Here is a 14,209-nt window from a genome sequence, read left to right as displayed (position 1 = left end):
CAGAACCTTGATGTAGGCTCAAATAAGGAGTCTACAGGAATTAATGAGCACAAGGAGCACAAGAGATATATTTTTTCAGTAAGTAATGCTGTAGGAAAATATAACATATATGTTAAAGCATATCAAACATAGAATTCCTGACTTGATGGATGACAATTAGTCATGTAATGCAGGGTTTTAGTCACAAACAAATCAATGTGTACAGTGAGCAAAAACTGAAAATGGACATGGACCTAGAAAGGCAAAGTAAGGGTAGAAAATAAGTAATGAAGACTTATCCATTACCTTCAAGTCGAAATGTAAATGCTACATGTATAACAGATAATGTCAAGTAGCATGTAGTTTCTTTACCTGAGAAGTTGGAACTCTCTTGCAAGTCCCTGCTCTGTCTTTGCATCTTCAGGGAAGTGCTCCAGCAATTCAATCTTTTTGGGAGAAAATAAACGCATAAGAGGAGGCAACAAAAGTACATTGCCCCCAACAAGCAATAACTTATATTGAGTTACATAAAACACTTTCATTTTCCTTACTGTCTAGCATTTACAAAAGAAACAAGCACACACTTTAATAAATGATTCAAAGGAACCTAAAAAACAAGTTACTTACCTCTGGTAAAATTTGTTCCTGGTGGACACTACATTTTCCCCAGATTCCACACCTTATGAAATTTTGGTCTCCCATAGATTGTATCCATCCATGCTGTAGTAGAACACCAAATTAGCTGAGACCAGACGATGCTGCAAGAAATGGGAACGCAACTGGTGTGTCTTGTTCTTGAAGTATAACACTGATTTGTGTGTGTATGTGTGTGTGTGTGTGTGTGTGTGTGTATATATATATATATATATATATAGATATATATATATGTTTTATATACTGGCGGGCGCCAGTAGATCGTTATAGTTAGAACCTAGTTTCCATAGGAAAAGCATTTTTTGATGTGCTTATAACTTTGGCGAATCTTTACTAAATGTTCCAAGAAGTTCTTCTTTTCAGATCAGCTTCTATCTTAAGAGTTTGGGAAACATCCGTCGGGGGGGGGGGGGCGCGGAGCTGAGAAAAAAGGTCGGTCCCAAAACGTGTTTTCTCCATGCAATTTCCATAGGAAACTTTAGACAAGGCTACCGGTCAAACTGCTGAACGGAAATACGCCATATTTGGCAGGGAGAAAGGTCTTGGTCCAGAAAGCACGCTTTTGTTGAAATGGTGTAAATCAGTCCAGTAGTTTTTGAGATATTAGAGGAAAAAAATATATATATATCTGGGCAGAGCCTAACTCCCGAGCACGAGCTTACCTCTGATTGGCTGCTAACACTTCAAACCAGAAAGTGTTAGCAGCCATCTTGTGCCTCGTATCGAGTGAAAATAAAACAAAGGTCCCGGGGGCAATTTAATATACCGGAGCTCTGTCTGTGCGAGCTACCTCTCCCCACATATCCAGCTCGCAGCTATGCCTTTAGAAGCCAGTCTGTCGGCTCGCAGCTCTCTACCTCTGCGAGCCAGTACACTGCTGCGTCAGCTCACAGCTCTCTACCTCTGCGAGCCAGTACGCTGCTGTGCCTTTGCGAGCGGACGGCCCGTAGCTCCCTCTGCGAGTCGAGCCCACGGGCCGCAGCTCTCCCTCTACAAGCCTGGGTGCGAACTGTTGAAAGTAGGAACTGTTGGCAGCCACTTTGTGATTCAGTCCACGTCAGCTTGCATCTCTCCGTCTACAAGACAGAGTCTGTAGTTCTACCTCTGCAAGGCATCTCTGAAAACACACCGGCACTCTGTCTGTGCGAGATACCCCTTTCATGCTCCCTGTCTCCACATCACCAGCTAGCAGCTATGCCTTTAGAAGCTAGTCTGTCGGCTCGCAGCTCTACCTCTGTGAGCCAGCCCATTAGCTAGTAGCTGTGTGTCTGCTAACAGGCCCGTCGGTCCGTTGCTCTCTCTGTGCGAGTTAGACCACAGCTCTCTGAAGCATAGCCCCCAAAAACCTTCTTGGCCTGCAACTCTCCCTCTGCGAACCACCGGTCGGCACGCAGCTCTTCGTGTGCGAGTTCTCGGGCTTGCAGTTGTATCTCTGAAGCCAAGACTGGAAATATACCGCAGCTCTCTCTCCGCAGTGCATTACGGGGGCGCAAGTTATAGTTAGCTGAACTAACTATAACGGTGGAATTTCTCTGGTTTTGTATGAGTGAAATGTCCAACTAACTATAACGCCTCTGAAACCTATTTTTTTTTCAGTGAATTTCAAAGGTTTTTTAAATGCTAATTTCTAACTATATCGTCTGAAAAACCTATGTTTTTTTTAGTGAAAACATATATATTATCTACTGGCGGTCGCCAGTAGATAGTTAAAGTTAGGACCTATTTTCCATAGGAAATCCGCAACATTCTATTTGAAATAATGTTAGGGCCGGTTGATGAATCCTCGTGAAATTTTCCAAACTTTTGGCCAGCTCCGCTCCTACCCTGAAAGTTTTGCGGTGATCAGTCAAGCGGGGGCCGAGAAAAAAGGGGGATCCCAAAACGCATTTTCCCCATGCAATTTCCCATAGGATCTGTTGTCGCAGCTACAGCCCGAACCGCTGAACAGAATGACATCAAATTTGGCAAAGAGGTAGTCCTCAGTTCGGACTCGTGCCTGTTGCATATATGGTGTGAATCTGTTCAGTAGTTCCTGAGAAAATTAGGGTAAAAAAGTTAGTGATATCTATGGCCGGGGAGGATCCGCGGACCCTACCCACACCGTAAGCGCACCCTCCCCGAACCGAGCGTGCACCTTCCCGATCGCGCACTGAATGCTAATTGGCTGTCGAGTGTCCCTCTACATTCGAAACCAGGAACTGTTGGTGGCCATTTTCTGCCTCGGTAGAATCGAGGCTGAAGATGGAAGGGGAATAAGTGTGTAAAACATATAAAGGAGGCAGAGTGGAAATACTCTAACACTCTAGAGGTGCTTAGGGGGTCCCAGAAGGACCCCCTGGGGCCCCCTTTTAAAAAAAAAACACACGGGGAAATGCGCGCATGGTGCGCGCATCCTATCGCGTTGGATGCACGGATTCTCTCGACTTTCTAAACTGAAAGGTAGGGTGTATATTTCTGTTTTTTAAAGGTATGATTGTTATTGGTTAACAAAAACAGATTGTAAGGAACATTATAAATGATAAGCTGATATGTTGAAAAGTCAAGCACACTTCCTGTCTTGTGTAGGAACATTGTGTGCTGAACTTGTGACCTGTGAGCTCAGTGCAGTGTTCCATGACCTGTTTCTATGGTAACAGGCAGAAGGCAGATTGGGGAAAGGGTTGAAATGTATTTCAGTTGGAAAGGGTTGAAATGTTTAACCAATAGAAATGTGTGTTTGCTTTTGAGTTTATGTGCGAAGGATTGTGATTTGATGTTTACATGTATATGTGTGGAAAATGAAAGGGAAACTTTTTCATTCTTTGCTTTTGCTGAGAGGTGCACAGTGCAGAGATTCTGTAAAAGAAAATATGGTGATTGATTGATATACTTCTTAATCTACAAAATAACTTGAAAGATGAGTTATTTAATCGTGAGGGGATGTATGTAGACTATTTTGATTTTAATCAGACTAATGTATTTTTCCTGCTAAAGTGTAGGGAGTACTTTTTTTCTCTACAATGTGTGTGCATGTAGAAACCATTCTGTGATAAGCATTTGTGTTTTTCATGTGTTTGTAAACAGATAACTGTGCAATTTTCATATTTTGGTAGAATTAGAAACTAGTCATTGTTTATGAATTTGTGAAATGAGTTATGTTGTATGTTGCTATACTAAAATGTAGTACTACTTCTAGATGAAGAAATGTGTTTTGGTATAGTGCAAGGGATAGTGTTGTTTGTCTAGAATCACACAGTGAGTCTGTGTGCATTTGGGAACCACTGTGAGAGAAGCATTTGGTAACATTGTGTATTTGCTGACAGATAACTGTTTTAACTTGTCACGTTGTGAAGTTTTAGTAGCATTAGAAGACAGTTATGGCTTATGCTTTCATTATATGAGTCAGGGATTGACAGTAAATTGCAGTTGTGAAATATGTAGATTGTGTGCAGTTCCCTTACCACTTGCACTGTAGTGAATGAGTTTTGGTAAACTCATAGGGATAGTGGTGCTTGTCTAGAATCACACTGTGAGTTAGCGTGTATTTGGGATTACTGTGAGAGAAGCATTTGGTAACATCATGTATTTGATGACAGATAACCATTTTAAAACCTGTCATGTTGTGAAGTTTTAGTAGGATTAGAATCCAGTCTTTGCTTATGCGTTGATTAAATGAGTCATGCTTTGACACTGATGTGGTGTACTTAAATATGTAGATTGTGTGCAGTACCATTAACTCTTCCAGAGTAGTGAATGAGTTTTGGTAAACTCCTAGGATAGTCTTGCTTGTCTAAAATCACACTGTGAGTCTGTGTGCATTTGGGTAAGGATTGTGAGAAAAGCATTTGGTAACATTGTGTATTTGCTGACATATACCGGTTTTAAAACCGGTCATGTTGTGAAGTTTTAGTAGCATTAGAAGCCAGTCTTTGCTTATGCTTCGATTATATGAGTCAGGCTTTGACATAAAAGTGCAGTCCTGAAATATGAAGATTGTGTGCAGTTCGCTTACCACTTCCACAGTAGTGAATGAGTTTTGGTAAACACCTAGGTATAGTGGCTGTTGTCTAGAATTACACTGTGAGTCTGTGTGCATTTGAGAACCACTGAGAGAGAAGCATTTGGTAAGATCGTGTATTTGCTGACAGATAACTAATTTAAAACTTCTCATGTTGTCAAGTTTTAGTAGCATTAGAAGCTAGTCTTTGCTTATGCATTGATACAATAAGTCAGGGTTTGACACTAAGGTGCAGTACCATGTACTATTCTCTTCACTGTGGCAGAACTGAAAATTTAAAAGTTTTACCTAAGCACTGTCCTAGAAGTAGTCTGATTATTTAGTCAGTTTCTAAGTACCAAATAGACTGCTTCAAATGTCTATGCAGTATGCATGTAGTGTTCTAACATACTATACACTTGTCTTTTACACCTTCAATTCCCTAGTCAGTATCCATACACTTCCAGGAAACATCCTGTCACTTCCTTTGCAGTCCTCTAGAGACCCATTCAACAGCATGTACTAATCCATTCACTGTGCCAAAACCCAAACACTTATAAATTCACCAAGACACTCTCTTTCCAGCACTCTAATGACTCAGTCACTGCCTAAGTATTCATGCACTGAGCCAGGTCTTAGCACATGGACTTCTTCAAACCCCTATCCACTATGCATGCAGTCCTCTAAGCACCTACACACTTGTCCTTCACACCTTCAATTCCCCAGTCAGTATCCATACACTTCCAGCAAACACCCTGTCACTCCCCTTGCACTCCTCTAGTGACCTTATTAAGCATCATGTACTAATCCATTCACTGCGCCAAACCCTAATAAATTCACCCAGGCACTCTCCTTGCAGTACTCTAATCATTCAGTCAGTACCCAAGTACTCATCCAGTGACCCAGGCCTTAGTATATGGACTGCTTCAAACCCTTGTCCACTATGCATGCAGTCCTCTAACCACCTATACAATTGTCTTTGTCACCTTCAATTCCCTAGTCAGTATCCATACACTACCAGGAAATACCCTGTCACTCCCTATGCAGTCCTCTAGTGACCCATTCAGCACCATGTACTAATCCATTCACTGTGCTAAAACCCAAACACTTATAAATTCACCAAGATACTATCTTTGCAGTACTCTAATCATTCAGTGCCTAAGTATTCATACACTGAGCCAGGCCTTAGCACATGGACTGCTTCAAACCCCTATGCACTATGCATGCAGTCTTCTAACCACCTAGACACTTGTCTTTCACACTTTCAATTTCCTAGTCAGTATCCATACAGTCCAGCACTTGTGACTGCCTTTGCACACCTCTAGTGACCCATTCAGTACCAAGCACTAATCCATTCCCTGTGCGAAAAGCCTAGCACTTATAAATTCACCTAGGCACTCTCCTTGCTGTACTCTAATCATTCTGTCAGTACCCAAGTAGTCATGCAGTGAGCCAGGCCTTAGCACATGGACTGCTTTAAATGCCTATGCAGTATGGATGCAGTCGTCTAATCACCTACACAGTTGTGTTTCACACCTTCAATTCCCTAGTTAGTATTCATACTCTTCTAGCAAACACCCTATCACTCACTCAGTGTGTCTCCTTATAGTACTGTAATCATTTAGTCAGTTAGCATATAGTCTTTTAGTGAGGTAGGCTTTAGGGCATGAACTGCTTCAAAGTAGTATGCACTATGCATGTAGTGTTTTAACGATTGTCACACTTGTGGTTCAGGGCTATAGTTTCTTAGTCAGTTTTTATATAAAATGTGTTTGTACAGTAATGGAATAATATACATTTGAAAGTTATTAATATACATTTATTTGTGATTCTTTTTTACAGATACAGAACAGGAGTGTTTCTCATCTGTTTGCACTCTTCTCGTGCAAGATTGTTTGGATGAAGGGTCCTTAGGTGTTTCATCATACTTGCTGTGCCGCACGAGTATTTTTTGTTAGGATCTCCTCGTAACAGAACTTTTTGGCAAATCTTGCGAGTGACGAAGCTGGCATTGGTCTTTGTTTGCCCCTTGTAAAAACTTTAACATTTCTTCACCACCGAAGAAAAACGTTGTGGGCGTGGTGCCTTCTGCAAAAAAAATTCCTCAGATTCGGTAAATATTTTAAAGCCGCAACATTTACAGTTTTTGTAAGTTAAACTTATAAAATTTTGTTAGCTGTATACATTTTATATATCTGTGATTTGTTTCTTGTGGTATTTTGTTGAGAATACCATGTTGTTTTTTTTTTAAACAATCTTTCTGATTTTCCAGGTCTGTCGTCGACATCCGTGGTTCCCACAGGAGTGTTCCGCCTTGTTGTTTTGTATTACTGTTGTTACATTTTGTTTTTTAGTTGATTGTTTATATTTATGTTAATAAAAAAATAAAGTTTAAAAATAGTTTATCGTTTATATATTTATTTTTATAAAAAATAAAGTTTGAAAAAAAAAATAATGTTTTTGGTTGTTCTCTTAACTGCTGTGTGACTCTTTCTTGTTCTTATTACTGTTATTTGATGGAGTCCACCATGGTGTTAAATTTTGGCGCACTTATCGCTGGAATACTGGTGATATCTGCAGTTTGCACCAACTTCTGAATAGTGTGTTAGATTTATCTCAACTTCACTTCCGTTAAAGTGCTGATAATGAAATGGAGAGTAGCCGTTCCCGTGCAAAAAGACATGATTCTAAATACTAAAATACTGTATTGTATTGCACTGAGGTATTGGCTGCACTTACAGTGACATGTGAAAAATTAGTGCATCTTCTCACACCCTAATATAACCTTTGATACACCGACTCAAAATTTCAGACGGCCATTTTGACAACCATAGATACTCCAATACCAATAACTACTCACCCACTCATTGGCTTTTAAGTCTACATACATCTCCACTCACTCACCTGTACAGTCACTCATACTTACAGTCACTCTGTGCATTTATACACCTATATAGACACTCACACACCGCCAATCATCCATTGAAGTACTGACACATCTAGTCAGTCATGCAAATAATTAATCACAGTAACATTTACTCACCTATACAGTTAAAAACACTCAAGTTCACTTACTCATAAAAATACTAACAACTTCTGTGTCTTCCTGCAGAAAAACAACCAGCAAATGACACAGATATCCTTGCACTATGGCGCATACAGCCACTCCCAAAATCACACTCTCTCACATATAGATAGTTATATACTCTTACACACATATACAGTGCATTTCATATATGTAGTTACTGACACATGTACAACTGAGATATACATTCAATCACTAACACACCCATACATACACTCACCCAACCATACAGTCCATCACAGATGCACTCTTAAAAACATGCACCCACTGAATCATCCACTCACACATCTAGTCACAGAGTCACACACACCCTACCCACACAAACACTCAGGCACCCATACAGATACTCAGACAACCAATCAATAACCCATATAGACACTCATATAGCTATTCACAAAACCATGAAGCCACTTATACACCAACATACAGACACATACAGACATTTACACAGTTTAGTCACTAGTCTGCAGTAAGATACATTTAATGACTCACTTATAGAGTCAGTTACGCACCTAGAAAATCATCCATTCACACACATATACACCCACTTATTTTTCAACAGGCCTTTCCCTATATATAATAAACATAATAAAACTGTTCAGAAACACATACTCAATGGATGATGTCATCAGTGATGTCATCAGTGATGTCATCAGTGATGTCACTGACCATGTCATGAGTCATGTAATATGTGATGTCATCAGCAGTGCATTGCGGGGGCGCGAGTTATAGTTAGCTGAACTAACTATAACAGGGGAATTTCTAGGGTTTTGTACGAGGGAAATGTCCCGCTAACTATAACACCCCTGAAACCATTGTTTTTTTTCAGTGAATTTCTAAGGTTTTTTAAATGCCAATTTCCTAACTATAACGCCCCTGAAACCTATGGTTTTTTCAGTGAATATATATATACACATATGAACAAATTACTTACCTTCGGTAACGATGTATCTGTAAGAAACATTAGTTAGTTAGATTCCTCAGCTTAGAATATCCCCAGGCGTCAGACTGGATCCGGAAGATTTTTCGTCAGCAATACCCCTTGCGCGTCGCTAGGCGTCGTCTGCGGCTCCGCGTCCGTCGTCGGCGTCGTGCGCCGGGATGACGTCGTCGGAGTACTTAGACGCCGCCCTCGCGCGCTGACGTCAGTTCTTGTACATAGCCTTCCGCGCCAGGAACGCAGAGCCATGCAAAGACCGACACTGGTGCCAAAAATAAAATCTAGGGGCCTGAAAAGGATAACCTTAACCCTAGATGTCAGTTCGCAGAACGGGGAGGATGGGTGGGTCGATGAGGAATCTAACTAACTAATGTTTCTTACAGATACATCGTTACCGAAGGTAAGTAACTTGTTCATCTGAAAGAAACACGTTAGTTAGATTCCTCACCTTAGAATAGATACCCAAGCACTACCATCCCCGGTGGTGGGTCTGCGAACCAAGATCACACCAGAAAGTCCTGGAGGACAGAACAGCCAAAGAAGCCATCCCTCCGGACTTGGCTGTCAAGGCAATAATGCCTGGCAAACGTGTGTAGCGAAGCCCACGTTGCCGCCTGACAGATGTCCTGCAAAGGGACACCCCGTCCCAAAGCAGTAGTAGCCGCTGTGGCCCGAGTAGAATGGGCGCGCAGCCCCACAGGCGGTTCCTTTTTTGCCAAGGAATAACAGATTTTTATACACAAAACGACCCACCGGGAGATGGTCCGTTTGTGCACAGCTTTTCCCTTCTTTGCACCCACGTATCCAACGAAAAGTTGGTCGTCCACCCGGAACTGCTTTGTGCGGTCCAAATAAAAGGAGAGCGCACGTTTTGGGTCCAGACGGTGGAGCCTCTCTTCCTCTTTGGAAGGATGCGGAGGCGGAAAGAAGGTGGGCAAGGTGACAGACTGCCCAAGATGAAATGGAGTCACCACTTTCGGAAGAAAGGAGGGACGAGGCCGAAGGACAACCTTGTCCGGATGAACAGATAGAAAAGGAGGCTTTGAAGATAAAGCCTGGAGCTCACTCACCCGTCTAGCCGAGGTGATGGCTACCAGAAAAGCAGTCTTAAGCGTCAGCAGACGAAGAGGACAATTATGAAGAGGCTCAAAGGGAGCACACATTAGAAATGTGAGAACAAGATTCAAGTCCCACTGAGGCATTACAAAAGGGACAGGAGGGAACGTGTGAGTAATGCCTTTTAGAAAGCGTGTAACCACAGGGGACTTGAAAAGAGAAGGCTGATCAGGAAGCCGCAAGAAGGCAGAGATGGCAGCAAGATAACCTTTCAGGGTGCCCAGGGCAGAGCCCTGCCGGGCCAAAGAAAGAATAAAGAGGAGAACCTCAGAAAGAGGGGCGGAAAGGGGATCCACAGCCTTTGCTGTGCACCATGCCACAAATTTGTTCCACCGGCAGGCGTATACCAACTTTGTGGAAGGACGCCTGGCTGCCAGAATGATATCACAGACTTCAGGAGGCAAGTCAAATGGCATCAACTGTCGCCGCTCAATCTCCACGCATGGAGGTGGAGGCTGGACAGGTTCGGGTGGAGGACCGTCCCCTGCTGCTGCGACAGAAGATCCTCCCGAAGGGGCAGACGTATCGGAGGATCGGTCAACATACTGAGTAGCTTGGGATACCAGTACCTTTGTGCCCAATCTGGAGCCACCAAGATGACTTGGGCCCGGTCGTGCCTGATCTTCTTCAGCACTCTGGGCAGAAGTGGTATAGGCGGAAAGGCGTACAACAGACCGCAACTCCACTCGTGACGAAAAGCGTCGCTGAGCGAGTGCCGCCTTGGAAATTCCAACGCGCAGAACTGCTGACATTGCGCGTTCTCTTCGGTGGCGAATAGATCTAACCAAGGCTCTCCCCACTGCTGAAAGAGACCTTGCGCCACTTCGGAGTTCAGACGCCATTCGTGATCCATCATGCACCGGCGGCTGAGTTCGTCTGCTCTGGCGATCAGAGAGCCCGCCAGATGTTGAACCACTAGGGTGACGCCCTGGTGTTCCAGCCACGTCCAGAGGCGCAGGGCCTCCTGACAAAGGGTCCACGACCCCACCCCGCCCTGTTTGTTGCAATACCATATGGCGGTGGTGTTGTCCGTGAACACCTGCACGACACTTCCCCTGACAGAGGGAAGGAAGGCTTTCAGTGCAAGTCGGATCGCTCTCAACTCCAACAGGTTGATGTGGAGACGAGACTCCGCCGGAGACCAGAGGCCTCTGATCTCCGCCTCTCCCATATGGCCACCCCATCCCAGGAGGGATGCATCCGTCACTACGACATGCTCTGGTTGGGGAAGGGAGAGGCTTCTGCCCATGACCCAATCGCGGTCCGTGAGCCACCACTGCAACTGCTGTGCAGTGCCCTCCGAGATCAAGACATGGTCGGACAGGTTGCCGTGATGCTGGGCCCACTGAAACTTCAGGTCCCACTGCAGAGCCCGCATGCGCCGCCTGGCGTGATGCACTAGTAGGATGCAGGAGGCCATCAGCCCCAGAAGCCGCAACACTAGCCTGACCGAAACTCAGGATAGAGGCCGAAAGATGGGAATCAGGGCCTGTATATCCCGGACCCGCTGATAGACCCAGAACTGCGCCGAATCGAGAACCGCTCCGATGAAAAGGAGCTTCTGAGAGGGACTCAGGTGTGACTTTGGCACGTTGATGGAAAACCCCAGCAAATGCAGGAGATCCGCCGTAGTCTGGAGGTGGGAGACGACTGCCTGGGGCGAGCCCGCCTTCAACAACCAGTCGTCGAGATAGGGGAAGACTGGAACCCCTGATCTGCGCAGATGAGCTGCGACCACCGCCATCACTTTCGTGAACACCCGAGGGGCACTGGTGAGGCCGAAGGGGAGCACGGTAAACTGAAAGTGCTCTTGGCCCACCGTGAACCGCAGGTAACGCCGGTGGGCCGGCAGGACGGGGATGTGGAAATATGCGTCCTGCAAGTCCAACGCTACCATCCAGTCTCCGGGGTCTAGGGCAGCTAGAACCTGAGCCAAAGTCAACATCTTGAACATTTCCTTCAGGAGGAAGGCATTGACGTTCCGGAGGTCCAAGATAGGGCGTAGGCCCCCTTTGCCCTTCTTGGGAACCAGAAAGTAGTGGGAATAACAACCACGACCTACTTCTGGACTCGTAACGCGCTCGATGGCCCCCTTGGCCAAGAGGGCCGAAACTTCCTCGTGGAGAAGATTCAAATGATCCCCCGAGATACGGTGGTGCTGCGGTGGCATGGCTGGAGGGGTCGTCTCGAAGGGGAGGGAGTAGCCCCTTCGGACGATTTGCAGCACCCACCTGTCCGATGTGATGGACCGCCAGTGGAGCAGGTGATGGCGAACTCTGCCGCCCACTGGCGTGGAATGGGCCTGAAAGCTCGGACTAGGAAGGCTTTGAGGCGGATGCTGCCGGGGTGGATGTGGGCTGACCTAGTCATCCTCCAGAACTGCCTCGGCGGAAACCACGTCCGCGCGCAGGTTGGTTCTGCGGCTGGTGGCTAGGCGCACGTGAGGAGGCACCCCTTCCTTGGCCACGAAAGGGGCGAATGGCGGAAGATTGCGACCGCGGGGCCGAGAGGCCCAAGGAATTGGCCGTAGCCCGGGAGTCCTTAAAGCGGTTCGCACTGTCCGCTTTCTCGCCAAATAGGCGAGTGCCATCAAACGGCATGTCCATGAGAGTGCTCTGGACATCGCCTGAAAATGACGTGGACCGCAGCCAGGTGTGACGTCTAAGCGCCACTGTGGTAGAAATGGCCCTACCCAGCGAGTCCGTGGTGTCAAGCCCACAACGTATAGCATGTCGCGTGGCATCCCTCCCATCGGCCAGAGCCTGGGTAAGTCGTGTCCTCCACCGCATCCCACAGAGAGTGGGAATAACGGTCCAAGAGACAAGCGGTGTTCAAAGACCGCAGTCCCAAACTAAGGGAAGAGAACAGCTTCTTGCCAAACTGTTCTAGTCTCTTGGAATCCCGGTCCGGCGGGGCGGTCGGGAAAGAGGATTGGGAGGTGGAGGCCTGGATAACCAGGCTCTCAGGGGTAGGGTGTTGGGACAGAAAACTGGGTTCGCCCGGAGCAGGGCGGTGGCGCCTGGCGACGTTCCTGTCCACAGGGAGAACTATGGAGGGCTTGGACCAGGTGCCCTGCAGAACGTCAATGAGGGCCTCATTGAATTGCAGCAGAGGCTCAGTGGAGCTTGCTGCAGACTGAAGCACCTCAGTAAGGACGTTAGTCCTCACAGCCACGGCAGGCAGCTCGAGCCCAAGGGCTGCGGCCGCCTTGCGCAGCACCACAGAGAAAGCAGCGCCCTCCTCCGAAGCCACAGTCGGAGGAGAGACAAATCCAGTGTCTGGAGAGGTATCCAGGCCACTGGCCTCCCCCAGTTCATCTGCCCAGTCCTGGGACAGTTGAGCCTGAGCGGCCATAGGATCCTCGGATCCCTCCCAGTTGTCCCCATCATCCGACTCCTGGTATAGAGGAGAAAGTAACGGAGCCGGGCGGTAGACATAATGTGTCTCTAGCGGCGCCGATCTCGGCATCCATCGACGCCGGACCGGCGCCGGGCCCGGAGTGGGACTGAACTGGGGTACGACGTCGAGCGGAGTCGACGTCGGGGGTGGTACCGGTGTCGACGCCGGCGGAGGAGGCGTGACGAGGTTGACCGGCGTCGACGGGGACTCGAGAACGGGTCCCTCGGGCGCTTGCGGCGTCGAGACCGGAGCCGTCAACGGCGCCGGGGCCGGAGCCACCGGCAGGCAAGGCAGCCCAGTCGGGTCCGCGGGGCCCGAAGGCGCACCAGCGGGCGCCGACGGCGGAGCCAGGTTCCTCATGGCCGAGAGGAAGGCACTGACTTCCGCCGGCGTCGCGTTAGTCCCAGGGACCGGAGGGTATGGGGACGGGCGCGGCGCCTGCGGCTCCGCTGGAGCCGCGGGGGTGGAACCACCCTGACCCTCGGCCGAGTCGCGCGACCGGCGAGGGGAGTCCGAAGAGCGATGTCGCCTCTTGGACTTCTTGGAATGCTTCGAGTTACCCGAAGACTTGGATCCCGACGACCGATGGTGACGTCGGCTGCGGCTCCGCGACCGATCCTTGGACCTCCTCCTGGACCGGGATCGAGAGGCGCGCGGAGCAGAGTGGCGAATCTCAAGAAGCTTACGGGACCGCTCCCGTCTAGCCTTCGAGGTCAGGGCCTTGCAGTCCGAACACGACTCCGCGTCGTGATCGAGGCCCAAGCAGTAAAGGCACCGGCGGTGATGGTCCGTAACCGACATCAATCGGTTACAGTCCGTACAGGCTTTAAACCCAGGCATCCTACCGGCACCGGTGTCGAGACACGATCAAAAAGGATCAAAAAGTTAGTCAAAAATTGACTAAAGGGGTAGCTCTCCCGGATCTGCGCTTACTGGCGCGGAAAAAAGAAGAACTGACGTCAGCGCGCGAGGGCGGCGTCTAAGTACTCCGACGACGTCATCCCGGCGCACGACGACGGACGCGGAGCCGCAGACGACGCCTTGCGACGCGCAAGGGGTA

General features: G+C 47.4%; 1 protein-coding gene across 4 annotated transcripts in view; it reads right to left on the bottom strand.

Moving 5' to 3' along the window:
- CEP290 (centrosomal protein 290) overlaps window positions 1-14,209 on the bottom strand; it is a 1,516,454-nt gene that overhangs the window by 190,043 nt on the left and 1,312,202 nt on the right. For all 4 annotated transcript variants that reach the window (XM_085653911.1, XM_085653913.1, XM_085653912.1 and 1 more), the window contains one exon: window positions 352-425. In XM_085653911.1, coding sequence (XP_085510037.1) covers window positions 352-425 — 74 coding nt within the window. The remainder of the gene's footprint in view (window positions 1-351; window positions 426-14,209) is intronic.

This window comes from Triturus cristatus, chromosome 4_1, assembly GCF_964204655.1.
Source record: "Triturus cristatus chromosome 4_1, aTriCri1.1, whole genome shotgun sequence".
Classification (NCBI taxonomy): domain Eukaryota; kingdom Metazoa; phylum Chordata; class Amphibia; order Caudata; family Salamandridae; genus Triturus; species Triturus cristatus.
Note: the sequence above shows the minus strand (reverse complement) of the source record. Positions and strands in the feature narration are given on the sequence as shown.